This window comes from Capricornis sumatraensis, chromosome 20 (genome assembly GCF_032405125.1).
Source record: "Capricornis sumatraensis isolate serow.1 chromosome 20, serow.2, whole genome shotgun sequence".
In the NCBI taxonomy this organism is placed as follows: Eukaryota; Metazoa; Chordata; class Mammalia; order Artiodactyla; family Bovidae; genus Capricornis; species Capricornis sumatraensis.
This window is the reverse complement of record NC_091088.1, coordinates 7,625,201-7,652,476: the sequence shown is the minus strand read 5'-3', so window position 1 is coordinate 7,652,476 and position 27,276 is coordinate 7,625,201. Positions and strand designations below refer to the sequence as shown.

The following is a 27,276-nucleotide window of genomic DNA, read 5'->3' as shown; positions in this document are numbered from 1 at the left end:
GGCACCCATGGAGCAGCCCCCGCCCACTCCCCTACAAACCCACTGCCCTGGTGCCCCCACCCACTGGTGGCACCTGACTGGTGTGTGGTTACCACCTGCTTATGTTTAATTCATGGCTGGGGGTTGGGACGAGCTTCCCAAGAAAGGAAAGAACTCCCCTGGGGTCTTGCCCAGTTCCTGCCCGCCCATAGGGCATGAGGCCCCAGCCTCCCTGGGCCAGGGGCTGGGAAGAGAAGCTGCTGATGAGCCTGGAGGACACCATTCCAGCCTGGGCATTGCTATTATTCGTTAATCTGCAGCCCTGGAATGTCTGTGGGCCAATCAGCAGTGTCTCCGAGGGCTCCCCGAGGGCTCCAATAATCCTGCAATGATTAGCAGGGGCCACGGGGTCACTGCGAACCACTCAGTAGGTTGGTTGACTGGCTGTTGGCGGGCGGGCAGGCGGGCAGGCCCACAGCCGGGGGAGGGAGGGCGCCCCGGGATGGGAGCTGTCTGCCTCCTTCCATGCCAGTGCTGACAACGGGGGCTGTCCGGACACCGATTACTCAGCAGCCTCCCCTTTGTCTGCCAGCCCCGTGCTACTCCTTGAGATCGTGAATAGCTCCGTCCAGTCTGGGAAGCAAGCTGGATTGCTGAGCCCGGCAGAGCCCAGAGCCACCACCAGGCCCATGCTGAGGCTGGAGCCCTCGCCCAGGCCTGGAGGCCACCGGCCAGGCCTCCTGCCCTTGCTCCTAGCTCTCCTTGGCACAACCTGGGCAGGGGTGCAGCCACTCCAGCTGCAGGAGCAGCGGGTTCCAATGGCTGAAGGTAAGGGGGCCACGGTGTGAGGGAAACGTGGTGATGCTCTGAGGGTCCCGGGGGCTCCCAGGAGCCAGTTCCCAGGCCTGAGCCCAGGGCAGGCTGGTGCAGTTGAAAGAGCCACCCTGGAACATTCCGGAGGCCTGAGAGGGGTGCAGGAGGATGGAGCTAGGGCAGGAGAATGAAGGGGGGAAGGAAGAACAAGGAGGTGCCCTGTGAGCCGTGGGGGAGACTGGCTGAGAGGAGCCCCAGGCAGAGGGGCTGCGGCCCCTCCTCACGCCCAGACCCCCAGGGCGCATCCCCTCGGTCACCCCACCCCAGCTCTCAGCCTCCTTTACACCCACACCTGTCTGTCTCAGTCCCCCTCCTTTCTCTGCCTCTCTCCTTCTCCCCACCCTCTGCTCCCATCCCTGCATGTGCCCACCGGCATCTGCCCAGTCTCGGATTTTGCACCGTAAATGCAGGGGTGCACCCCATTGCGCCGCGGGGGCCCCAAAGGCCGGTGCCCAGGTGGCCTGACCTTGTCTCCCACCCCAGTCCTGAGCAAGAAGGAGAGCTTCCTCCTCGTCTCTCTGCACAACCGCTTGCGAAGCCGGGTCCACCCGCCTGCGGCCAACATGCAGAGAATGGTGAGTACCCGTACCCGCCCGGCTCACGGGGCGGAGGGGCGACCCTGACGGGCTGGGAGGCCGCGCTGCGGCCAGGCGCGGTTGCACAAGCAAGGCGGGAGGGGCTGCCGCCCCTCGCCCACGGCGGCCCGGGTGCCTGGTCACGGGGAGAGCCTCGGCTCCCTCCTCCCGGAAAGACAGCCCTCGGGCTTTGCTTGCATCCCTTCCCGTTGCCCCGGAGACCAGAAGACAGGGATGGAGTGGGGTCCCCTCCTCCGGGAAAGCGGAGGTCACAAAGGCGTCCCAGCGGGACGGGAGGCTCGTTGGGGCGGGAAAGGCAGCCCGCTGGGCGGGGGCGGGGGGCTTGTGTGCGACTTCTCCAGCGGTTTATCCAGGCGACCAGGAGTGGCCCCTTCACCCGGGCCAGGGAGGGGGTGCAGGGTTTCCCAGCACTCCCTCGGGGCTGCGGGGTCGCAGGTGTCACCTTGGGGCCCCCCAGTACGGCCCGCGGCTGCCCCCGCCCACGTAACGGTCCAGGGAACGAGGGGGGCCAGCGTGGGGCCGGCCAGGTTGCCCATGGCCGCTTCCCACAAACTCCTCCGAGGCGGCGCGGCTGCGGCGACCTTGAGCCCTGGGGGTCAGTTTCCCAGGAGGTGGGGGCGGGGCGGGCGGGGGCGGCGGTCGCCTCTCCCCTTTCCCGCCTCTGCATGTGCTCAGCCCCTCCCAGGGGCCCAGGTCCTGGCTCCGACTCCCACACGCGCAGCCCTAGTGCCTGGAGTGAGGGTGCTTCTGGTCAGGCCCTGCACTTCCCACGGCCCTTGTGCCTGAAGCTAAGAAAAGAGCACCTCATTAAAAACGCAAGTGGAGCCCCACGGCTCAGCCTCTGTCACACGCACAGCTCTGCCCCTGGGCACCCAAGGGAGGCTGAGGCCCTGAAGGGCCCTGTGCAGCTCCCATCAGCAGTGAAATCACAACCACCGTCTGCTGGGGTCAGGCCCTAAGTGAAGCACTTTGCTCCCTGCAGCCGTGTAATCTTCACACCATCTTATCTTGTGGTTACCTTATTACCCCCTCTTTTTTCTTGGCTATGCCGCATGGCTTGTGGGATCTCAGTTCTCCGACCAGGGACTGAACCAGGGCCCTGAAAACCCAGAACCCTAACCACTAGGCCACCAGGGAGCGCCCACCTTACTATCCCATTTTACAGAAGAGTATGTTGAGTCTCATGGAGATTAGGAGATGGCTGGAGGTCACACAACTGGAATGAGGTGGCAGGGCTGGACCAGGACACATGTCATCTTAGTTGCTGAGGTCCCTGTTTCAGAGGAGGGGGCTGGTGGATGGGGGCAGGGACGCCTGGTTGGGGAGAGTGGATTGGGTCCACTCCAGAGAGCTCTGCCTGCTGAGACCAAAGCAGAGGCCCTGGAGACCTCTTACACCTTCTCCGGTCCGGTTTCCCAGCTAGAGCCCCTACACACTCCAGAATTAGGGAGTAAGACACAGCAGCGCGGCTGTTGCAACTTTTTACATCGCAGGAGGGACGCCAAGACGGAGCCTTTCTGACAGTAACAGGGCCAGGTTCACCTAGCACAGAACCAGTTCGGAAGCCCTGGGCACGGCAGAGCTCACATTACAGCAGAGGCCCACCCCATCTCCTGGGCTGGCACTCGCCCCCAGGAACACCCGGCCCCTTAGTGGGGTGGAGTCCTGGGCATGGCCTGAGGGTGCCATCCCCGGAGGCTCTCAGTGCTGGGCGAGTCGGGCTCTGGGGTCCGGGGCCAGATGGGCAGGTGGCTTTCCCACAGCCTGGAGCGCCCCCTGCAGGTCCTGCCTGCCTTTCCCTGGCCCTGAGGAAGTGGGCGAAACCAGCTCAGAGCGCTCAAGCCGCCAACCGCGATCCCTGCTCGAGGGCTCTCCTTGTAGGCGCACGGCCTCTGGTCGTGCTGCGGTGCGGAGCGGGGGTGAGTCAGTCGAGCCTGGCCCGGGGCCCCGACTGATGCTGCTGTGTGTGCCCCCCGCCCCCCAGGATTGGAGCGACAGCCTGGCCCGGCAAGCCCAGGCCCGGGCGGCCCTCTGCGGTGCCCCCGCCCCAAGCCCGGCCTCCGTCCCGCGGGCCGCCCGGCACGTGGGCTGGAACGCGCAGCTGCTGCCCGCGGGCTCCGCGACCTTCGTGCACGTAGTGGGCCTGTGGTTCTCCGAGGGGCGGCAGTACAGCCACGCGGCGGCCGAGTGCGCCCCCAACGCCACCTGCGCCCGCTACACTCAGGTGAGGCCGGCCTTCCCGCCCGGGGCCCCTGCTCGGAGGGTCTACTGCTGCCGCCGCTGCTGCTGCTGCTGCTAAGTCGCGTCAGTCGTGTCCGACTCTGTGCGACCCCAGAGACGGCACCCAACAGGCTTCTCCGTCCCTGGGATTCTCCAGGCAAGAATACTGGAGTGGGTTGCCATCGCTCGGAGGGTCTACAGTTTGTCCTAAAACTGGTGGTCGCTTTTCCTCCCGATAGTTGTCCTTTTTTCAGCTTTAAACGTGAAATATTTCAAAACTAAATCAAATAACGGACTCCCTCTTACCCATTCTACACTTCACGGAATGCTCCAGGCCGGAATACTGGAGTGGATGGGGTCGCAAAGAGTTGGAAACAACTGAGCGGCTCCCAGTTTCTTACCCACTACCTAGATTTAGACAATGTTAACTATATTTGGTTTTTTAAATAATTTCTTAAAAAAAAATAAAGCTAAGCCAAAGCCCTCCCCTTCCGCTCACCTCTGTCCCTCCCCAGAGGTAAATTTCCTGCCCTCCAGGAGTCCAGGTGGATCCCCCCTTCCGCAAGCGTGTTTCCTTTTTCTCTCCCCTCCACAAAATTGTTTATATCTTCACTATGACTGGTGTCATTTAGGTGCCAAGGTTCAGCCCTGAAAAACACAGGCAAATCTCAAGCAATTCCCTGACCAGGGATCGAACCCTGTCCCCCACACTGAAAGCACCCAGTCCTAACTGCTGGACTACAGGGAATTCCCCCAAGCATGTTGGAATACCTTTGCTACACGTGGAAGGGTTTTGATGCCTTTTCTCCTTATGCAAGTGAGTTGTGTGTTATTAAATCCTAAGTGCTCTCTAAACATACCTAAATGTACACTTCCTTTTGCCATCACTTCAGATCTTCAGATCACATTTGTAAGATTTACTTCCATTGATTTGAGCAAGCATGGGAGATTCACTATGAATAAACTACGATTTGGGGGCATCTGGGGTTACTTTTTTTTTTTTTTTTAACTATTCCAAGTCACACCACAACACATAAATCCAAGCTCAGGCCCTCTTGCACACACGGGTCCAGAATTCCTCTAAGATAGCAGTCCCAAACCTTTTTGGCATCAAAGACAGGTTTTGTAAAAGACAGTTTTTCCACAGACTGGAATTGAGGGAGATGGCTTCCAGCTGATTCAAGTGCATTACACTTTTAGTGCACTTTACATCTGTTACCATATCAGCTTCACCTCAGATCATCAGGTACTAGACCCTGGAGACTGGGGACTCCCGCCCTAGGGATACACTTAGAAGGGGAGCGGCTGGGTCAGAGGGAGCATGCACCTACACCCTTGCTGCCTGCTCTCAAAGTGGTGTCCCCTACTCCATCCTGTCCGCAAACCAGTTCTCACTTCCCAGTACTGTCAGCTCCTTAATTTTTGCCAACTTGGTGCTGTGGAACACTACCTCATTCTGTTTTTAATTTCCATTTCTCTGATTACCTGTGAGACTGAGCCTCTTTTCTGTTCTGCTTCATTGCTGGTTAATTTCATCTTTCCCTTAATAATTTATAAGCATCTTTTCTATATTCTTTATACTTTTGTTGGTCATATTGGTTGCAGATATTTTTTTCTAACATATGGCTTGTATTTTCTCTTTGTTTATGTGACTTTTATAAGAAATCTTCAGAGAATTTTAATATTAATGTAATCAAACTTCTCATGTTTTTCATTATGGTTCATCCATTTGTTGTATTATGTTTAAGAAATCCTATTCAGCTCTGACATCAGGAAGATAGTCTTTCTTTTCTTCCAAAGTTTAAAATTTTCCTTTTTTCATATTGAAGTCATTAAGCCACCAGGTGATGTAGAATTTCATTTTATCTTTTTTTTTTTACTTCTGTATTAAGTATTGACTCTTTCCCCCACGGACTCTAATGCCACCTCAGTCATATACCAAGCTCCTATATCTGCTGGGTTCTCTCTTCTTGTTGTGCTTTTTTTTATTACTCTGTACATATGTGCTTTAATTATTATGGCTTCATAAAAAGTTTTTTGACAGGAAAATCCCCCATATTATTATTATTGTTCAAAAGTTTCCTGGCTGTTCTTGATTCTTTCTCCTAATTTTTTCATATGAACTTAATAAGTAGCCTTTACAGGCATTTATTTCCAATCTAAGTTTGTTAAGATTTTTAAAGTCATGTTCTAATATTATTTTTTCACATATGTTGTCCAGTTTCCCGGCACCGCTTACTGAATAGACTGTCTTTTCTCCATTGTATTTTCTTGTCATGACTCATTTTGTTTCATCTATAGCCTCACCTATTTCCCTTTCCTCCCATATTATTTTTAAGCAAATTTTAGATTTATAATTTTATCCATAAATAAGCATGTATGTCTAAAAGATAACTTTTTCATTCCACACTCTACCAGTGTAGAGGGCCCAGGTTCAATCCCTGGTCAGGGAACTAGATCCCACATGCCACAACTAAAAACAGCTTTCTAAAAAATAATCGCAATACCAACATTAATATATATCTTTAAACATTAACGCTTCCCTGCCTTCCTGCTTGCAGGACTGTGATTCATCTATGTACCGTCTGTTATAAGAGTTAATCAAACACTAAAATTCTTATGCATTAGTAAACAGTTGTTATCCCATGTTCCCAGAAGGTACCTGCCCTAGCCTCTTCCCTGGAGCACCGAGGATTTCTCCTGTATCTAGAATCAGAGCGGGTGTGTTTGTCACAGTAGTGGGTCTCTAGGACCCTGCTCCAGCCCAGCATCTATTCTGATTGACAAGCCACTGGACCAGCAGGGAAGTCCCTCCATTATAATGTGGTCTGTGATTTTGAAGTGTATACTTAAATTTCCTAACTAGGTTTTCTCCTTTGTTGTTTAGTCCCTAAGTCATATCTGACTCTTTTGCGACCCCATGGACTGAGGCCCGCCAGGCTCCTCTGCCCGTGGGATTTCCAAGGCACGAATACTGGAGTGGGCTGCCATGTTCTTTCTCCGGGGGATCGTCCTGACCCAGGGATCACACCCGTGTCTCCTGCACTGGCGGGAAGATTCTCTACCGCTGAGCTCTCAGGGGAGCCAGGTTTTCTCCTTTACTGACTTCTAAATTACTTCCTTTAGATTTTATTTCGCTGAATTCATAGAATGTGATCTCTAAGACATTGGTTATCTGGTAGTTAGTGAATCTTGCTTTGCAGCTATTAGGCTTCCCTGAGAGCTCAGCTGGTAAAGAATCTGCCTGCAATGCAGAAGACCCCGCTTTGATTCCTGGGTTGGGGAGATCTGCTGGAGAAGGGATAGGTTACCCACTCCAGTATTCTTGGGCTTCCCTCGTGGCTTAGCTGCTAAAGAATCCGCCTGCAATGCGGGAGATCTAGGTTCATTCAGTTCCTGGGTTGGGAAGATCCCCTGGAGAAGGGTAAGGCTATCCACTCCAGTATTCTGGCCTGGAGAATTCTATGGACTATATAGTCCATGGGGTCACAAAGAGTCAGACAGGACTGAGCACCTTTCACTTTCACTTGCTGTTTAGTGAGGGATCAATGTCTGCAAAATTCCATGCACTCCTAAAAAGAATGCACATTCTCTACTTGTTGGAGATATGTATATATATATATGATTCCACGGGCTTATCTCCTGGCCTCATGCTGGTCATTTTTAGTAGCTACTGGAGTTTGCTGGGCTGTTCTTGGGCATTGCCCATTTGTGTTATTTCCGAGTGGTCACTGATTCTAATACTTTAAACCTAAGTTTTGAATACTATTAAAAACCTGTGTCAGGTAGCTATTGATGCCTGACACACTATCCCAAAATTTAGCATCCTGTGATTTTGCAGGTTGGCAGTCTGGATTGGGCTCGGTTGGGAGTTTCCTCTGGTCTTGGCAGCGCTCACTCCTGCAACCGCAACCAGCTGCTGGGTGGGCTAGGAGCTGGCTGTCCGCAGTGGCCTCAGTGGATCATCTCTGCCCTCTAAGGGTTTTCAGCCTCCAGCAGGCTTGTTCACATGGTGGCTGAGCATGAGAGAGCATGGGGTCTCCTGAGACCTAGGTTTAAAACGGCTGGACTATCATTTCTCCAGTGTTGAGCAACACAAGCCACGGGGCCAGCCATTTTCGAGGCATGGGAGACTCCTCTTGATGCAAAACCACATTTTGTAAAGAATGGGCTGTGGGGACAGGTGAAGCGTTGGGGCCGTTTTTGCAACCATCGCAAGGCCTTTGATGTCCAGGTCTTCCTGCTGCCACTCTCCTCCAGCCCTCCAGTCTCCCCACCCTTCAGGTATCTGCAGACCCTCACCTCCCCACCCAGGAGGCCTTTCTAGTCTATTCCCACCCATCCTTATAGCCCTGCCCAGCACAGCTGCTCTGCTCCTGGGGTTCCCAGGGAGGTGACAGAACTGTTTATCTGCCTGGTTTGGGGCAAAAATGCCTGCCCTCCCCAGGGGAGCATCCTGCAGGCTGCAGGTCCCCAGACTGGGAGTGGAGGGGGCACGCAATGGGGTGTCTGAGCCTCCGTGTCTCCTGCAGCTCGTGTGGGCCACCTCGAGCCAGCTGGGCTGTGGGCGGCACCTCTGCTCTGGGGCCCAGGGCGAGCTGGAAGCCTTTGTCTGCGCCTACTCTCCCGGGTAAGCCCCCTGCATAGCAGAGCCCTCCCGTCTACTGCTGGGCTGCAGGGCAGGGGTACTCTCAGCCAGGGTGAGACACCCACACACCCACCCATAGGCCTTTACCCCTGGGTCTGCACCCCTGGTGGGAGAGAGCAGCACCCAGGATCCTGGCCATGCAGAGCGTGACTTCTGCTCAGTTGCCCTTTCCTGGAAGCACCACCCTGCATTCAGGAAATCTGTCCAGTATTTCTTTGGAGGTCATCTTTTCTCTCCTGGGAAATCTCCCTGTCTCACCCAGCTCCCTGACTCCCTGGCGGGGCAGGAAGGAACTGACAGGGGCTGGGGAGCAGGCAGCAGGGCCTGTCCCTGCCATGGCCAAGGCCAGGTCCTTGTAGCCCTCCGCTGCTTGCTTTCGCAGAGGGAACTGGGAGGTCAACGGGAAGACCATCGTCCCCTACAAGAAGGGCGCCTGGTGTTCGCTCTGCACGGCCAGCGTCTCCGGCTGCTTTAAAGCCTGGGATCACGCAGGGGGGCTCTGTGGTAAGTGCCCTCACCAGCAGGTCTGATCCGGTGATGCAGAGGAGGGTGACAGGCTGTCCTGGAAGCCCTGGCCCAGCACCCAGGGAGGCACCGGCCTGGCCTGCCCAGAGGAGGCCTGCTCAGCGTTTCCTTTCTGTCTGACCAGAGGTCCCCAGGAACCCGTGTCGCATGAGCTGCCGGAACCACGGCCTTCTCAACATTAGCACCTGCCACTGCCTGTGCCCCCCTGGATACACAGGCAGGTACTGTCAAGGTGAGGGGCACCTGGAGCTGGGTCAGGGCACCCGGGTGAGTGAAGCGTGCACAGCGTATCCTCGTCCAGTAGGCATCCACTGAGCACCGACTGTCGACTGTCCGCCAGACCCTGCGCCGTGCAGGAGGTTGCAAATGAAACCAGATCTGGCCCGTAGGCTCTGTGAGGGTGCAGAGAGGGCAGCTAAGGATCCCGGCTGGATTCCTTTCCCGCCCATCCCCCAGCTCTGTGACCATGAGCAGCTCTTCCCCCAGCTCTGATTCACTTCCCTTGACAAGATCAAACCAAAGATGCCACAGAGCACAGACGAGTCCCAGGTGGGTGTTCTTGCTGGGGTTGGCATCCGTGCACATCCTCCGCCCCCCATCCTGGCAGTGCGGTGCAGCGTGCAGTGCGTGCACGGCCGGTTCCGGGAAGAGGAATGTTCCTGCGTCTGTGACGTCGGCTTTGGGGGAGCCCAGTGCGCCAGTGAGTCCCGCCACACAGCCCCTGACTGGCTAGGCCCGCCCTGGACCCCTCGGTGAGGGCTGGGTCCCGCCCGGACCAGCCCACAGATGGCCATGGTGTGCACTCTCGCCCACTCCCTGAGTGAACTTAGCCATGGCAGGGAGTCTTTACACCCCAGAAACAGAACTGCTGCAATCACAGATTATCTTTCTTGAGAGAGAGAGCTGGTTGTTACATATTTACCAGCTCGGAGCAGGTGGCTGGGGAAGGGGCACCCTGAGCCTAACAGCCTGCAGGACAGGAAGCGTGACCAGTCTGAGGTCCCACACAAAGTCAGGCTCCCCTCCCGCCAGCCAAGGTGCGCTTTCCCTTCCACACCTGCGATCTGAGGATCGACGGAGACTGCTTCATGGTGTCCTCGGAGGCGGACACCTACTACGGCGCCAAGATGAAATGCCAGGTAACGGCTCACCCCACCTTCCCGGCAGCTGCCCCCTGGGCCCAAGCAGGGGTCTTAACGGAGGGACCCTGGATTAAGAGATGCATTCGTTCGACCTCTCAACTTACTAATGCTGGCAAGCAATCCCGATGTATTTAGGACACTGAGCAGGTGAAACAAACCCTTCCCAGGCTGGGACCCTGCCAGAGGAGAGGTGGGCAGGGGAGAGGAAGGCGGGAGGCTTTGGTGGGGATGGCTGGCTGGGGACAGGCTGGCCGGGGACAGCCTGGCCGGCACATAGGTTTGATGTCTGTGGCCACGGTGGGCAGCGGGAGGGACAGGAGGGGCTGGCCTGCGCTCTGGGGCCAGCGTGACCCAGAGTGTGGGTTACAGGGCAAGGGTGGGCTGCTTGCCCAGATTGAGAGCCAGAAGGTACAGGACATCCTGGCCTTCTACCTGGGCCGCCTGGAGACCACCAACGAGGTGACCGACAGTGACTTTGAGACCAGGAACTTCTGGATCGGTGAGTGCCTGGGTGATGTGGGGGGGTGGGGCGGGGCGTGTGTCCGCGCGCGTGCAGTGCTCGTGGGGCTGGGACACCCACGCCCCTCCAGCGATCTGGGCCGTGGTAACCTGGAGCCCTGCCAGCAGTCAGGGTGTGGTGAGGGCCAGGAGCCCGGAATGGAGCCCCAAGTCAGGCTGATGCGTCCCCTCCCCAGGGAGAGAGCTGACGGAGAGGAGCCGGAAGTGCTGGGAACGGGGTCTCAGGGCCGGGGGCCCACTGGGCATCGGGCAGCAGGCTCTGGGCAGGCCCTCAGCCCAGGGAGCGGGCGGGATCCGGGACCTTGGGTGCGGGGCCAACCTTTGCCGCTATGGCCCAGGGCTCACCTACAAGAGCGCCAAGGACTCCTTCCGCTGGACCACAGGGGAGCACCAGTCCTTCACCAGCTTCGCCTTCGGGCAGCCGGACAACCAGGGGTGAGCCCTCCGCTGCCCACCTTCCCACTGGGGCCTCTGTGCTGAACCCTCAGACACGACCAGACCCCCACCCGCCTGCCTCCTGCCCGAGCGCCCTGAGGGCCTGGGGCTCCCTGGGGCCCTCCTGCTGGGAGGTGCAGGCGCGGCTGGGTGTGGGCCCAGTGCTTGACGAGGCACGTCCCTGACCCAGGGCTCACTTAAAAGACGGGGACCCCAGAAGGCTGCGTCCCTCCACCGTCCCCATCGTCCCCTCAGCGGCCTCTCCGTCTCCCTCATCTACCCTGCCCTGCCCCCGGCGCCCGCTCCGCCTGCATCAATACGCTAACGCTGCCCTCCGTTGGCCACCCCCAGCATCAGCCCTCACACTGCCCACCAGCCACCCTGCCCCGCCTGGCCTTCAAAGCCTGGGGATGCCCGGGGCAGGGGTTGAGGGGGTCAGGGGGTGCACGGGGCAAAGGTGGAGGGAGTCAGGGGGTGCCTGGGGCAAAGGTGGAGGGGGTCAGGGGGTGCACGGGGCAAAGGTGGAGGGGGTCGGGGTGCAGGGGGCAAAGGTGGAGGGGGTCAGGGGGTGCACGGGGCAAAGGTGGAGGGGGTCAGGGGGTGCACGGGGCAAAGGTGGAGGCGGTCAGGGGGTGCCTGGGGCGGGGGTGGAGGTGGTCAGGCTGTGTGCCCACCGAGACTCACGAGCGCCCCTACCCCTCCTTGACCTCCCTGAGGGCAGCCATGCCAGGCCTGGGTCCACCCCTACATGGCCTCGGCCTGGTGGGAGGAAGGACGCAGCCTGTCCTGGGGGCCTGGGGGCCTGGGGACGGGGCCTGGGGGCCTGGGGGCGGGCCAGGGCAGCAGGCGAGGCGCCCCCTGAGAAAGGAGGAGCTGGAGCAGCTGGAGGAGCAGGTGTGGAGACCGGGGGCGGGGGGCTCCGACTCCCAGAGGCCCCTGTGAGTGTGGGGTGGGGCACCGGGAGGCCCCGGCTGGGCACAGGTGGCCCCCGGGAGGGGTCTTGGAGCCTCTCCCGGCCTCCCGCCTCCCTCCTCCGCCTGAGCACTCGCCGCCTCGGCCCGCAGGTTTGGCAACTGCGTGGAGCTGCAGGCGTCGGCCGCCTTCAACTGGAATGACCAGCGCTGCAAAACCCGCAACCGCTACATCTGCCAGTTTGGTGAGGGCCTTCCTGTGGCTCCCTGCCCAGGCCCGGGCCCCAGGGGTGTCCGGGTGACAGACCTGCAGTGTCCGCACACCGGGCCCGAGGCTCCCCTGTCCCCAGGGGTGTCCGGGTGACAGACCTGCAGTGTCCGCACACCGGGCCCGAGGCTCCCCTGTCCCTGGGGGTGTCCGGGTGACAGACCTGCAGGTTCTGCACACCGGGCCCGAGGCTCCCCTGTCCCCGGGGGTGTCCGGGTGACAGACCTGCAGTGTCCGCACACCGGGCCCGAGGCTCCCCTGTCCCCAGGGGTGTCCGGGTGACGGCACTGCAGTGTCCACACACCGGGCCCGAGGCTCCCCTGTCCCCAGGGGTGTCCGGGTGACGGCACTGCAGTGTCCACACACCGGGCCCGAGGCTCCCCTGTCCCCAGGGGTGTCCGGGTGACAGACCTGCAGTGTCCGCACACCGGGCCCGAGGCTCCCCTGTCCCCAGGGGTGTCCGGGTGACGGCACTGCAGTGTCCACACACCGGGCCCGAGGCTCCCCTGTCCCCAGGGGTGTCCGGGTGACAGACCTGCAGTGTCCGCACACCGGGCCCGAGGCTCCCCTGTCCCCGGGGGTGTCCGGGTGACAGACCTGCAGTGTCCGCACACCGGGCCCGAGGCTCCCCTGTCCCCAGGGGTGTCCGGGTGACAGACCTGCAGTGTCCGCACACCGGGCCCGAGGCTCCCCTGTCCCCAGGGGTGTCCGGGTGACAGACCTGCAGTGTCCGCACACCGGGCCCGAGGCTCCCCTGTCCCCAGGGGTGTCCGGGTGACGGCACTGCAGTGTCCACACACCGGGCCCGAGGCTCCCCTGTCCCCAGGGGTGTCCGGGTGACAGACCTGCAGTGTCCGCACACCGGGCCCGAGGCTCCCCTGTCCCCAGGGGTGTCCGGGTGACGGCCCTGCAGTGTCCGCACACTAGGCCCGAGGCTCCCTTGTCCCTGGGGGTGTCCGGGTGACAGACCTGCAGGTTCTGCACACCGGGCCCGAGGCTCCCCTGTCCCCGGGGGTGTCCGGGTGACAGACCTGCAGTGTCCGCACACCGGGCCCGAGGCTCCCCTGTCCCCAGGGGTGTCCGGGTGACGGCACTGCAGTGTCCACACACCGGGCCCGAGGCTCCCCTGTCCCCAGGGGTGTCCGGGTGACAGACCTGCAGTGTCCGCACACTGGGCCCGAGGCTCCCCTGTCCCCAGGGGTGTCCGGGTGACGGCACTGCAGTGTCCACACACCGGGCCCGAGGCTCCCCTGTCCCCAGGGGTGTCCGGGTGACAGACCTGCAGTGTCCGCACACTGGGCCCGAGGCTCCCCTGTCCCCAGGGGTGTCCGGGTGATGGCCCTGCAGTGTCCGCACACCGGGCCCAAGGCTCCCCTGTCCCCGGGGGTGTCCGGGTGACAGACCTGCAGTGTCCGCACACTGGGCCCGAGGCTCCCCTGTCCCCAGGGGTGTCCGGGTGACGGCCCTGCAGTGTCCGCACACCGGGCCCGAGGCTCCCCTGTCCCCGGGGGTGTCCGGGTGACAGACCTGCAGGTTCTGCACACCGGGCCCGAGGCTCCCCTGTCCCCAGGGGTGTCCGGGTGACGGCCCTGCAGTGTCCACACACCGGGCCCGAGGCTCCCCTGTCCCCGGGGGTGTCCGGGTGACAGACCTGCAGGTTCTGCACACCGGGCCCGAGGCTCCCCTGTCCCCAGGGGTGTCCGGGTGACGGCCCTGCAGTGTCCACACACCGGGCCTGAGGCTCCCCTGTCCCCGGGGGTGTCCGGGTGACAGACCTGCAGGTTCTGCACACTGGGCCCGAGGCTATCCTGCCCATCCTGGGCCTGCAGGCCCCTGGAGCCCGGAGCAGGAGATGGCCCCAGTCCACACAGACCCGAACTGCACCCGGCCAGGGATTTCTCGAGGTCCTTTGTCTCTGGCCACTAATGCCATCACACTGGGCCCTGCTGGGTGTGCCCTGATACCCTCAAGCGCCTGAACTGTGAGGGCAGAGGTGAAACCTCACACAGCCCCGCAGCCCCTGCCGGGGGATCTGGAGCTCCCTGGCGGTCCCTTAGAGGCCACTTCTGGACCTGGTGCGGCAGGGCCGCATCCCAGGACAGTCACCGGCCCTTGTTCTTCCTCTTCCTTTCCAGCTCGCGAGCACATCTCCCGCTGGGACCCAGGGCCCTGAGGTTCAGCCATGCCCCTCCCCAGCCAGCGCCTGGGTGCACAGCCCCGCTGGCCCTCCTGCCCTCCCGTGTAGAACCAGGGCCTGGCTGGGACTGCATCCAACAACCAAAGACGTCTCAGACCTTGCAGGACGTTGGGCAGGGTACAAGTGAGGCCGACAGAGGCTGGTGGAGGAGGAGGGGAGCCTGGGTGCCCCACCCCCCAGCCTGCTTTTGATCGGGAAGCTGGGGCTTAATCAGGCCCTGAAGCAGGAGTCCAGACCAGCAGGGAGAAGCGCCTGCTCCAGTCCACCCAGGCTGGACCCTCTGGGGCAGATGGAGGCTCCTCCCCACCCACGGGGCACCCTACGAAGGATTAAACTAAGTCATGGATGAGCCAGACTTGCGCATGCTCATTGTGAGTGGGGGGTTTAGACAGCCCAGAATGGTTCTGGCAGACTGGCCTCCTCCCACCCGCCCCGCTCCCTGCTCACCCACAGGACCCAGGCCCTGCTCCGGAGGTTTTCAGACCCTCGGTCCTGAATAAGGCGCAGACTCAGGAGCCTCATTTGCACCCCTGACTTCTAGCCCCTCTCACCTCTGCCTCTGTGGGCTTAGGGTTTCTATTCGCACCTCCCTCTTTATTCTTACGACTTCTTCTCCACAGCTCTTCTTTCTTTGTGATTACCTGAACTTGGGTCATTATGGCCCCATGGCCTCCCTGTTCTTAGGGTGGTGAGAGGGTGAGTCCCCGCAGGTACTACCATCTGTGTCCAGAATGCCGCACGGCTGCTTGTACAAATGTCGAGTCACTGTGCTGGTCGGAAGGACAAGTACGGCCTTGGCTTGTGGAGCTGGGAGAAGCAGATCAGTTGGAGTTCTTGGTGGCAACCAAGAGAAACACAGAAACTGCTCTGGCGAGTCATGACAGAAAAGGAGCTTATCAAAAAGGCAGTGATTTTTTTAAATGGGCAAGGGATTTAAATAGACAGTTCTCCAAAGAAGATGTACAAATGGCCAACAATCACGTGTTAAGATCTTCACCACCGCTAGCCATTAGGCAATCCAAATAGAAACCAGAATGAAACACCACTTCACATCCATTAGGGAGGCTGTTAGCAACAAAACGGACAGTAGCGAGCGTTGATGAGTGTCAGTAATGCCTAATGCCAGGAGCCGCGTTAGGCATTACTGACAGATGAGGGCAGGGACTCGTTGGGGCCCTCGTACATTGCTGGTGGGAAAGTAAAGTGGTGCAGTCACCTTGGAAGACCGTGTGACGATTCCTTGCAAAGTTAAGCACCACTACCATATGATCCAACAACCCAACCCCTAGGAATCACTGAAGAGACATGAAAACAAGTTCTCAAACAAATTCTTAAACACAAAATTCACAGCAGCATTATTCACTAGCCAAAAGGTAGAAACAACCCAAAGGTCCACCAATGTTTAAATAGCTAAACATAGCAGTGTATACATGCAATGGAGCATTATTCAACCATTAAAAGGAATGAAGGCGACTTCCCACTAGGGGTGGTCTAGTGGCTAAGACTCTGTTCTCCCGATGCAGGGGATTGCAGGTTTGACCCCTAATCAGGGAACTAGATCCCACCCGCTGCCACTAAAAGATCCTGTGTGCCACAGCTAAGGCCCGGTGCAGCCAAACAAATATTTTATTTTTTAGAAAAAGGAATGAAGTACTACTAATACAAGCTACCAGGTGGATAAACCTTGAACACACTATTTTAAGTGAAAGAAGCTAGTCACAAAAGATCACATATTGCATGACTCCATTTATCTGAACTAGTCAGAAGAGGATAAATCCAGAGATGCAGACTGGCAGATGCCAAGAGAAACGGGAAAATGAGGGTGTGGGTTTTATTTTGGAATGATAAAAATGTTTTGGAATTTAGAGTTAGTGGCTGCAGAACATTGTAGACGTATTCAGTGCCACTGACTTGGTTAATTTTAGGTTATACAAATTTCCCTTCATTTCTTTTTTTTTTTTAAAGACAGTGGTTGGTCACAGGACCCCTGGTAGAGTGAGAGTCACGCTGGGGGCCTGTCTAGCCAGTAACAGTGCTCCAAGCTCTGCTGCAAAGCCCGTCTGGGTAGACTCCCATCCAGACACAGGAAGAGCAGAGCTTACCCCACAGCAGCGATATGGGAGCCGCCTTTGTGGCGACTGAGGCCGGCAATCCAGCGTCCTGATGAGCCTCTGACACCCCATTCAGCTGCAGCCTCTCCCACCAGCCGGCCTGACGCTGCGGCACTTCCCCACCAACGTGTATTCTCAACAACGTGATGAAGGCCGCACTGGAGGGGAGGCAGCTGACTGCGGCGGGCCTGCGTGTCGGGTCACGGACCAGCAGCATCAGCATCACCTGGGATCTTGTTAGAAAAGCAGATTTTCAGCTGCCCCGAAGCTAATCTGAGTTCTGACCAGACCTCCAGCCACTTCAGATGCAGGCTCAGGTGCGACAGCCTGATGGAGGCAGTGTCTGGGTCTAAAGTCCCCTGAATTGGAGGACAGGCTCTGACACTTGCAAACTGTGTGACTTTGGGCAACTTATTAACACGTAGGGGCCCCCCTGTCCCAGTCTTCCTGGAACTGCCCTGGTTTCAGCACTCACAGTCCCAGAAACCTAGGAAGCCTCTCTGTCCCGGACAAACAGGACAGTTGGTCACCCTAAAATATCTCTCTGCCTCATGATTCTTTCCATAAAATGAAGAAAATAAAGCGAGTTAATACATCAAAGTGTTTGAAACAGCCTGGTGAGAGTAAACGCTGATGAATGTCAGCTGGGCTGAGCCAATACCCTCACTTCTCAACTCCTCCGTCAACATTAGACCATCTAAACTTCATTTGTTAACCTAATAAAATTGTTAAATAAACAAAGTGCTTAAAACTGTCCCTTACAGAATAGTAAACACTCAGTAAGTTTCATCTATTCTTATTTGTATTCTTATTATCTATTAGCTAGTATTATTGGGCCACAATCGAGTCCACGGGTTTTAGTTTTATATATATACATATGGTTTATTTGGCTGTGCCAGGTCTTAGTTGCAGCATGTGGGATCTAGTCTCCTGACCAGGGATTGAACCCAGGCCCCCTGCATGGGCAGCATGGAGTCTTAACCACTGGACTAGCAGGGAAGTCCCAAGACCAGGTTTTAAGTGACCATCAGAGCAGACAATTAGAACCATCCCAGACACTCATGGTAGCCCCAGTTCAGTTCAGTTCAGTTGGTCAGTAATGTCTGACTCTTTGCAACCCCATGGACTGCAGCACACCAGCCTTCCCTGTCCATCACCAATTCCCAGAGCTTATTCAAACTCATGTCCATTGAGCTGGTGAGGCCATCCAACTATCTCATCCTCTGTCATCCCCTTCTCCTCCTGCCTTCAATCTTTCCCAGCATCAGGGTCTTTTCTTAGGAGTCAGTTCTTTGCATCAGATGGCCAAAGGATTGGAGTTTCAACTTCAGTATCAGTCCTTCCAATGAATATTCAGGACTGATTTCCTTTAGGAGTGACTGGTTTGATCTCCTTGCAGTCCAAGGGACTCTCAAGAGTCTTCTCCAACACCACAGTTCAAAAAGCATCAATTCTTCAGCACTCAGCTTTCTTTTGGTTCAACTCTCGCATCCATACATGACTACTGGAAAAACCATAGCTTTGACTAGGCATACCTTTCTTGGTAAAGTAATATCTCTGCTTTTTAATATGCTGTCTAGGTTGGTCATAGCTTTCCTTCCATGGAGCAAGCGTCTTTTAATTTCATGGTTGCAGTCACCATCTGCAGTAATTTTGGAGCCCCCCAAAATAAAATCTCTCACTGTTTCCATTGTTTCCCCATCTATTTGCCATGAAGTGATGGGACCGGATGCCATGATCTTTGTTTTTTGAATGTTGAGTTTTAGGCCAAATTTTTCACTGTCCTCTTTCACTTTCATCAAGAGGCTGTTTAGTTCTTCTTTGCTTTTTGCCACAGAACCCTGAATATCAGTACGCTCCACCTCATCTAACATTATTTTTCTTCTTCCCCACTCTGCACCCTCAGAATCCATTCCCAGATCATTTTGCAGGTTTTGCCAAAACAAATTAGCAAAATCTCATGGTTCTTTTGGTGTTTCAATATCCTCCTCCCAGATTTGATGTCATTGGTCCCTGGGGGCCTGCCGAGATCTGCCTTGTTATTCAAGTCTGGAGAACATGACGGGTAATGGGGCAGGACACACAGGGGTCTCCTTCAGGGCAGGGGCATTCCAGAGTGTATTATTTAAGGAAATGCTAGCTGCTGACCTGGTTGCACATGTGCAAAGGGGGAGGGAACCCAGGCTGTGCAGGGCCCCTGCTACCTGCAGCACATAGCTCCCCACTCACCCAGGGCGCTGGCATTCAGGGGGTCTGCTCGGGAAGCAGGAGGGTGAGTGGTCACTTGGAGGATGCCACGGGTCAGTGCAGGAAGCAGTGCCCCCCCTGCCTTCCGTCACCACAGGCCACACCTCAGCCACACAGCACACTAAGCGCAAGGGAGGGTGGGCACGTCCACCTAGACGTGTGCCCAGGAGGAAAGGGACCCGGGTTTGGCAAAGAGCTAGTGAATTTCTGCTTCCTGGACCTTCAGAATGACCAAGAAGAGTCCTTTTGGCCAGCAGGGGAGCCTCTGCACAGGTGGGGTCCTGAGTCCCCCACACCTTCCTGCTGGGCTGATTCTAATTGCTTCAGCTCTTCGCTCTACAGTCTTCCCTAGTTAGACACAGAGAGGGTGTGAAGCCACCTGAGGCCATCATTTTATGCTGTTGTTTAGCCGCTAAGTCGTATCCAACTCTTGCAATCCCTGGACTATAGCCTGCCAGGCTCCTCTGTCCATTGGAACTTCCAGACAAAAATACTGGAGTGGGTTGCCATTTCCTTCTCCAGGGGATCTTCCCGACCCAGGGATTGAACCCCAGGCTCCTGCATTGGCAGGCAGATCCTTTACCATTGAACCACAAGGGAAGCCCGGTGTCATTTTATAACCATTGATTTGGGTTGGCCTTAAGTTTGGGTTGTAACTCTCTGAACCTTGCCACCAAAGGTTTAAAACTTCCCTGATTTTCTAGCCATGTCTTGAGCCCAGAAGCCTTGAGCCTCTAGAGCCGGATCTTTCCTCTAAGCTGCTGGTGCTGCTAGCACAGCGCCCTGCCCCACAGCCTCTGATTGCAGAGCAACCTTTATATGTTTCTATGGCAAGAGCAACCAGGTCCCGAAAGCCGGTCCTAGCTGGGTGCCTTGTTCTGGGCACCACAAGATTAGCTGTCTCGCCATGGCATGCCGCAGGCGGCTAGTGTCCTGTCCCCTAATGCTGGCTGGATTGTCACTGGCCTCTGCCCGCTTGCCAGCCTTACATCACCCGCATTTCCCACAGGGCTTCTGGTTCCATCCACTTCTGGTCCTATTTTTGTTATCAACCAAGATTCTTACCTTTAAGTAAGAAAAACTGAGTCTGGTGACTCTAAGCAGAAACGGAATTTGTCCAAGATATTGGTTAGTTCCCAGGAGTTCTGGAAGGTTGGAGGGTCAGATCTGGAGGAAACGCCCTGACTCTGCTGGGCACAGATGCCACAACAGGCACCATCACCCAGGGTGGACATGCCCCCTCCTTTGAAAGCTGGAGGTTGCTGCTGCCATCACTTGCTGAGAAGGGCTTCTTCCACTGGCAGCTGTAACTTAAAGTTGGGCGGGTGGGTCTGATCGGAGGAGCCAAGTCATGTGTCCAGGCCCTTGCTGCAAGGTTAGGAAAGGGAGGCAGAAAGGGGCCTTTTCAGCCTATTTCACAGCAGGCAGGCTCTGTCTTAAAGCTGGAGGATACCTCTAACACAGGAAGGGGTCTTCAATGTGGGACAGCCGAAAGAAAGACTCAGGTCCACGACAAGAGGCCACCTGGCGCCTGCCGCCTTGGCCTGCAGCACTGGCCTTGTTACCCCGCGCTCTAACCAGGCGCCTCTCCAGCCTTTGGATTCTGTGCAGGGGAAGGTGGGTAGCAGGGCATCCCTGCACAAAGGCAGTGAGGCCTGGAGGTGCTGAGAGAATCGGGCTTTGCTTATAGCAGAGCCCATCAGGAAGGGTCTTTCAGTAAGCCCTCCAACTTCTTGGAACACAGTGGTTTCGAGGCAGGGGACTGAGATCTCATTACTCCTCTCAAGTTGCTCTCCATGTGACCCTGGGCACCTTCCAAGCCTTTCTGTAAGATGGGGAGCATCGGGATTGCCCTGGTGGTCCTGTGGCTGAGACTTCAGCTTCCAATGCAGGGGGTTCTCCCTGGTCGGAGAACTAAAGATCCCACGTGCCACGGAGCAACTAAGCCCAAAGGTCCCTTCAGATCCAAAATTAAATTTTGAAAAATAAAACGATGGGGCACATGTACCTTGCAAAATTGTTATAAGGATGAAACAAGATGATGGATGTAACGTTTGTAGCACAATGCCTGGCAAATAGCTGGAGTTCACTCGTTGGCTGCCGGTCACAACTGTAATATGGGGATGATAGGGTCACCCTTCCCTCTCTTCCTGGGAGCTCTGTGAAAATTATGGACTATTCTGCACATCCGTGAACTCGGGGGGGATGTGTCTGGGAATCAGCGTGGGACTCTGGGGACAGCTGTTCTGTATGGCCGCCTCCGTCAGCTGTTCTCTTCTCCTACTCTCGCTCCTTCCGTCAGCTTGGCCTCTGCCTCAGCCTTCTTCTTTCTTCCCATCTGACTGCCAGCCTCTCCATCCTTGCCTCATCATTATGATTCCCATTCATTAACTGTCCTACCCACATTCTGGATGCTCAAGCTTTTCACAACCAGGGCGAATGCAAGCGGGTGTCCCTTAGGAAATCGCTCTGGGAGTCTTTGTAAGAGGTGAACACGGAGCAAAGACCTCTTCCCTATTTCTTGGTTCTTGGCCCCTATGATTATGAATCACTACACTGTCACCTGTATCTTACATTATACATCAACTATATTTTAATTTTTAAATTTTTTTAAATGAAAAATAAGAAGAATGTCCATGGTGGTCCAGTGGTTAAGAAACTGCCCTGCAATGCAGGGGACACAGGTTCAGTCCCTGGTCTGGGAAGATTCCACAAGCCTTGGGGCAACGAAGCTCTTGCGCCACTACTGAAGCCTGTGTGGTCTAAAGTCTTTTCTCTGCAAGAAGAGAAGCCAGCACACCGCAATGAAGAGTAGCGCCCCCACCCCACCCCTCCCCGCGCTCTGCCAGCTGGAGAAAGCCCGCCCAGCAGCAAGGAAGATGCGGTACAGTCAAAAATAAATAAAATTTTAAAAAGAAGACTCAGCTTTTCTGAGTAAGATCTCATAAAGACAGAGTCTTAATGTTTCTTAGGCAGAGTACATTTAAGGCAAAGAAACTCTGCCTTCTTAATAGAGAGGAAAAACCAAATTCTAATTTTGTACCAGTGTATTTTTGATGTTAAAACTCATCTTAGGGACTTCCCTTGTAGGTCAGTGGCTGAGACTCCACACTCCCAATGCCGGGGGGTGCAGGTTCGATTCCTGGTCAGGGAACTAGATTCCCACATGCAACAACTAAAGATCCTGAATGTTGCAACGAAGATAAAAAATCCCACAGCCGAGACCTGGCACTGTGAGACAAATAGATAAACACTGAAGACAGCCTGAACCTATTGATTAGCAAACCCAGGCTAAGAAAGTTGCATATTTACTTCCAATACTGACAATTCTGAAAATATGCCTGTTCTTATTTACACCAGCAAACTTAAATAGCTTTTACTTATCAACCATTATTCCAGATCACATGAGGTGGAAAAACATGTGAGTTAGTTTCTATATTTCTGAGAGTATACTTAATTTATACCTGCTTAATTTTATTTTCAGCCAACTAAATAGCGCTCCTTCCAAATTAATTTTGGCAATACCATCTGAAGGTAGAGAAATATCACATGCCTGTAACATGCACACATAGACATATGTAATATGCAGGCAGACATGAAGACCTTAGAGCTTTTGTTTTTAAAAATTTTAGCCATGTCCCAGGTATAAAATTCAAATCCAAATTATTTTTCCTGGCAGATGGAATAAATTAACCTTACCTGATCAGATGGTCAGTTTTTCATTGAAGATTTTTTTAGTCACCTGTAGTAAAAATCCTTTTAAAGCTGTGGGGTTTTTTAAATTTTTTTATCTTTTAGAAACTTCTGCAGACCAATTGAAAAATGAATTTAGTTGTCTCTGAAAGGTTTGGAATTCTCTCTTTGATGGGTACCCCTTTGAAAAATGAAAGTGTATTTGTGACCCCATGGACTGTAGCCCACCAGGATCCTCTGTCCATAGTATTTTCCAGGCAAGAACAGAGGAGTGGGTTGACCATTCCCTTCTCCCGGGAATCTTCGAAACCCAAGGATTGAACCTAGGTCTCCTGCATTGCAGGCAGATTCTTTACCAGCTGAGCCACCCAACTGGCACATAAGGAGTTCCCTTTAGGTGAACGTATCTAAAGCAATGTTTCCCCACGATGGCCATTATAACTCTAAATTCTCTAAATGTTCACCTATTTTTCCAGAAAGGCACAGGTGCTTGTCCAAAAATTAGGTGAAGCTATCTTGCCTTTGCAGTCCCTAAAATATCTTAATTATGAGGGGCTCTGTTTTCCAACAGCTGTTTTAAAACATTAGGAATTACATGTTCTCCCTGCTTTTGAACAGGAAGGGTGACTTACCAGGGAATCCAGTCCAGTGGTTAGGATTCCATGTTTTCACTGCTGAGGGCCGGGGCTCAAGCCTTAAGATTCCACAAGCTGCATGGAGCAGCCCCCCGCCCCCAGCCAAAAAAAAGCGGGAGATATTAATAAAATCCCCATGAGATTAATGTCCTCCTTTGTTAAAAATAGTTATCTTCCTTCTTCCTGCCGGTTATACAGGCTGCAACGAGTGCTACATGTGTGCAAGCTTCCTCTTCAGAGTTTCCCAAGTCCATTTTAAAAAATGAGATTTGCTTTACATATTTTCAAAGTGTTCAGGCATTGTTGCCCTACCTGATGAACATGGGTGTGTTTCTCTGGACACTGTGAATATGAAAGTCAAAGGAAAGACAGGTAAAGCCAGACGGCATGGACGCACAGCTGATTTCTTAGTGCCTGGATGTGTGTTTAATGTGTTATTGAGTGGATAAGTCAGGATCACAAATGGGAGAGAATGAAGGACTGAGGGGGGTCAGGTACAGAATCACCAACTTCCTCCCAACTGATTACTTGATCAGGATTGCCAGCACCTCGGGACACTATTGCTGGTCTTCCTGTTGCTCTTCGTGAGCAAGCAGGTGCTGGATAAATGTTCTTAGTGACTGTGTCGCAGGAAGTCTTGTGAACAGGAAAAGAAGACTCTCATTTGTTACTGTCTTGGCAGCTAAAAGTGGGCCGTGGATGATGATCATAGATTCAGGAGGAAAGGGGGTGGGCTCAGGGAGGGGCCTCAAAGTCACAGGTGAAACTCTGGGATCCCATCCAAACCCACAAACAAAAGCTAGAACTGACCTAATGGCGCTCCATTCATTAATTCAGCAGATATCCACTGAGCACTGACCAGGTGGCCAGGCCCCAGGTGAGCTGTGGGAATACAGCAATGAGCAGATTCCCCTCTGTCTGCCACAAGCACGGAGCTCTGTGCTCAAACGGTGGGCGCTGAAGAGGCCCGAAAGGAGACCCCCTGCCCTGACTGCTGCACACACTGCCGGGCTTGCTGCTCAGCCCTGCTCTAAACCAGTTCAGTGGACTCTCTGACTCCCCCGCCGCCAAGAGAGAGGGCAGCGAGGTGTCCTTGCGCAGCCCAGGCGGGCAGAGAGCCACCGGGGCCCTGTCAGCAGCCAGCCCAGGAGCCTAGCCCAGAGGCAGCTGCGGGTGGGCGGCTGGCGGGCACACTGCAGAGCTAACCCGGCCAGGGCTGGGGTCCCTCAGGGGTCATGGACATCCCCCCTCCTGCCTCTGACGGTCCCACCCCAGGCCCCAGGGGCTGGGCAATGAGGCTGGTTCCCGAGGTCAGTTTGGGGGAACGGTAGAGCAGCCTCCCCACCCTCAGGGGTTCTTTTGCCTTGAAGTGAGTCAAAGGGACACTGTCTCAGCACCGGATCCCCTGAGAGTGGAGCCCAGCCCTGGACAGCTGGGTCGGGTCCGGGGGCCAGGCACGCTGCCCACGGACTGGGCACAGGGGCCCGCTGCATGGCCCTCTGCGGGCACCGCCTCCCCTCAGAGTGGCGGGGCGGAGAGGGCCGGCCCGGAGCGGCCCTCAGCTCTGCCCCCGCGGCTCTCCCTTCAGATCGGACATGGCTCGGGAGCCCAGGCCCAGCGCTGCCCGGCGGGGCTGGAAGAGGCCGTGGGGCACAGCCGCCTCCCGGTGAGTCCGGGGTTGCCTGCTGGGAAGGGAGTCTGACCACGGCTTGTCTGGAGCCCTGGGTTCCCCGGGACAGAAGAAGCACCCCAGGAGGCCCTGGAGGAGGCCGGTCTCCCTCGGCCACAGGTTTTGCCCGTAAACTGGGGGGTCGGGGGGTCGGTCCAGCTCACTCCAAGGCCACTTCTAGCTGACATAACCCAGCCCCCTTCCTGCTGGGGGTGCCGTCTCCCCTCGCCGGGACCCGGAGGTTGTGGGTCCTCCGAGTGGAACCTCTCCTGCGAGGCACTCGGGAGCTGTTTCTGGGTATAGATGTTTGGGAAGTAGAAAATGGGAAACTTTCTGGATGAAATCATCCCTCTAGCTTGGGAAGCCTCAAGGAATTTTAAAGAAACCTTTAAACGTTTCCAGAAAGGCACTCAGCAACCTCTGCCAGCCACCATGCCAGTTGCCCAGGTGATAAGGAGGGTGTGCGGGGGCCGGTGGGCCCTTGGCCCGCTCCGTGGGCGTCTGCAATGCCTGTGCTCCGTTCCTGGCCTGTCTGTGGACACTCGGTGGTTTCTGTCTCGCCGGTAGGAGAGGCAGGAGGCAGTTGGCAGGTGGTTGCTGTAAGGTACAGCGCTGTGTAAACACCTGGTACCAAAGGTTCTGGTTTCTTTTGGGTCTCATCTCCCTGGAAGCAGGTCGGCAGGGCTGGGTGGGGGCCGCTGTGAGAAGCTTCTGCACCTCCAGGCTGACCTCAAGAGCGATTAGGCCAAATCTCTCCCTGTCCGCGGCAGCCTCAGGCTCTGGGTTACCTTTGACAGGGTGGACGGCTTTTTTCACTGCATTTGTTTGGGGCTGATGAGTAGATGCGTACTCGTAGGTAACAGACTTTTTGTTGTTGTTAATTAATTTATTTTACTTGGAGGCTAATTACTTTACTATTGTGGTGGGTTTTGCCATACATTGACATGAATCAGCCACAGGTGTACCTGTGACCCCCCATCCCGAACCTCCCTCCCCCCTCCCCCCATCCCATCCCTCTGGGTCGTCCCAGGGCACCGGCTTTGAGTGCCCTGCTTCATGCTTCAAACTCGGACTGGTCATCAGCTTCACATATGGTAATACACAGGTAACATAGATTTTTAAACTTGGGTTTCTCCAGTGAAGCAGAACTGCATATACGGTGTGTGGTTTGCCTCCCATCTCATGTGGGAGACTCTCATCTGGGGGTTGATAGGGTTTTGTAAATATCTGTCTAATGGGTTGTAACTGGCCCCTTCCCACAGTTCTCTGCCCTGTTTTTTCCATGTGGCCACCTTGACGCTGGGCTACCCCTTCTTCAGTTCCAGTTGCCTTCTTCTGACTTCATGTCCTCCCAGCCCCTTGCCCAGCAGGCTCGGCCTCAGTCCTGTGGAGGAAGACAGAAGCGATGGAAGAAATGCCAGCTCTCCTTCAGAAACGTAGACTTCACTCGTGGGTGCCGGGCACTCAAGGCCTGGGGCAGGGGCGGCCTCTTCAAGATCCATGTGTCTTCAGGGGTCTCCAGTGGGGAGAATGAAGCCCTCGGTGGGTGGGTGGGAGGGCGGTCAGACAGCAGACTGTGGAAAACGTCCGAAGCAGGGTGGGGTCCTGGCAGCCCCCGAGGTGCTGGATGCCTTCTCTGTGAGAACTGATCAAGTGCAGGTCATCTGCCTTGGGTCTCAAAACAGCATCTGTCAACCTAGAGGGAAAGGTTTGTGGCAGAACTATTGCCCCCTGTCCCCTGGCCTTTGGCCCTGAGGTCTGACCTCCACCGTCAGCACCATTCTGACGGTGCATTTTATTTCCCTTTTTGTGGGAAGTGGCAGCCTGCAGACTGTAACCATTAGCCCAGACCAGGGGACAGAAGGGGCTATGGACCCTGGGAGGGGCAAGGCTACAAACCCTAGAGGAAACTGGGGGTGTGGGGGTGGTAGGGGGCAGAGCCCGAATGACCCCAGGCCCCCGACCTGCAGCAAGCCCAGGCCTAACTTCTAACCCCCAAACTCAACTCAACTCTGTCTCAACTCCCGTAGCTCCCAAGTTTGTACTCAACAGTCAGTGAATCACTGTTACGTAGTCATTTTTATGTATTTTAGAAAGTTTTTTGGGGGGGGGGCGGAGAAAGGGGTTTAAAAGAAGACAATCAGCCTCTTGCATTGGCCGGGAATCGAACCCGGGCCTCCCGCGTGGCAGGCGAGAATTCTACCACTGAACCACCAATGCCTCAGCAGAAACTTGCTTCTGCTAGCTTGGTAGTCGTCTGCCGGCCCACGCGGCTGCCCTCCCCTGCGCTCCAGAGCGGAGTTGCAGCCCCGTCGGGGGCCCGGACCAGGAGGAGGTTCCGCGAGGGGCCGCGCTTGGCTGAGACCCGAAACACCGAGTTCCGTCCTGGCCCCCGCGGCGCCGGAAGCGTGCCCCCTTCTCTTTCTCCCAGGAAGCGCCTTCCACCCCCGGGATCAGCGGCGTCCCGAGGCTCCCGGGCCGCCCACCCAGACTTCCTGAGGCCAGAAGGCAAGGCGGGGCGGCCGGAAACCTCATCCGCAGGCTTGGGGGCCTCGCGCTGAAGGCGAAGGTCTCCCCACAATGTCCCCCGTCTGCCCCAGGGCTCCCA

General features: G+C 56.0%; 1 protein-coding gene and 1 non-coding gene across 2 annotated transcripts; one reads left to right on the top strand and one right to left on the bottom strand.

Annotated features, from left to right (window-relative positions):
• The first annotated feature begins 668 nt into the window (after positions 1 to 668).
• LOC138096598 (C-type lectin domain family 18 member C-like) lies at positions 669 to 14,646 on the top strand. Its single transcript, XM_068992859.1, is given in 15 exon segments — positions 669 to 807; positions 1,336 to 1,427; positions 3,433 to 3,672; positions 8,201 to 8,298; positions 8,699 to 8,820; positions 8,966 to 9,073; positions 9,449 to 9,541; positions 9,874 to 9,980; positions 10,353 to 10,482; positions 10,679 to 10,710; positions 10,713 to 10,800; positions 10,803 to 10,937; positions 12,002 to 12,093; positions 14,252 to 14,612; positions 14,615 to 14,646. Coding segments are annotated over 15 exon segments (1,869 nt in total).
• A 12,171-nt stretch (positions 14,647 to 26,817) lies between these two features.
• TRNAG-GCC (transfer RNA glycine (anticodon GCC)) lies at positions 26,818 to 26,888 on the bottom strand. Its single transcript has one exon. It is a non-coding gene; the product is annotated as a tRNA-Gly (tRNA).
• Positions 26,889 to 27,276: the final 388 nt, after the last annotated feature.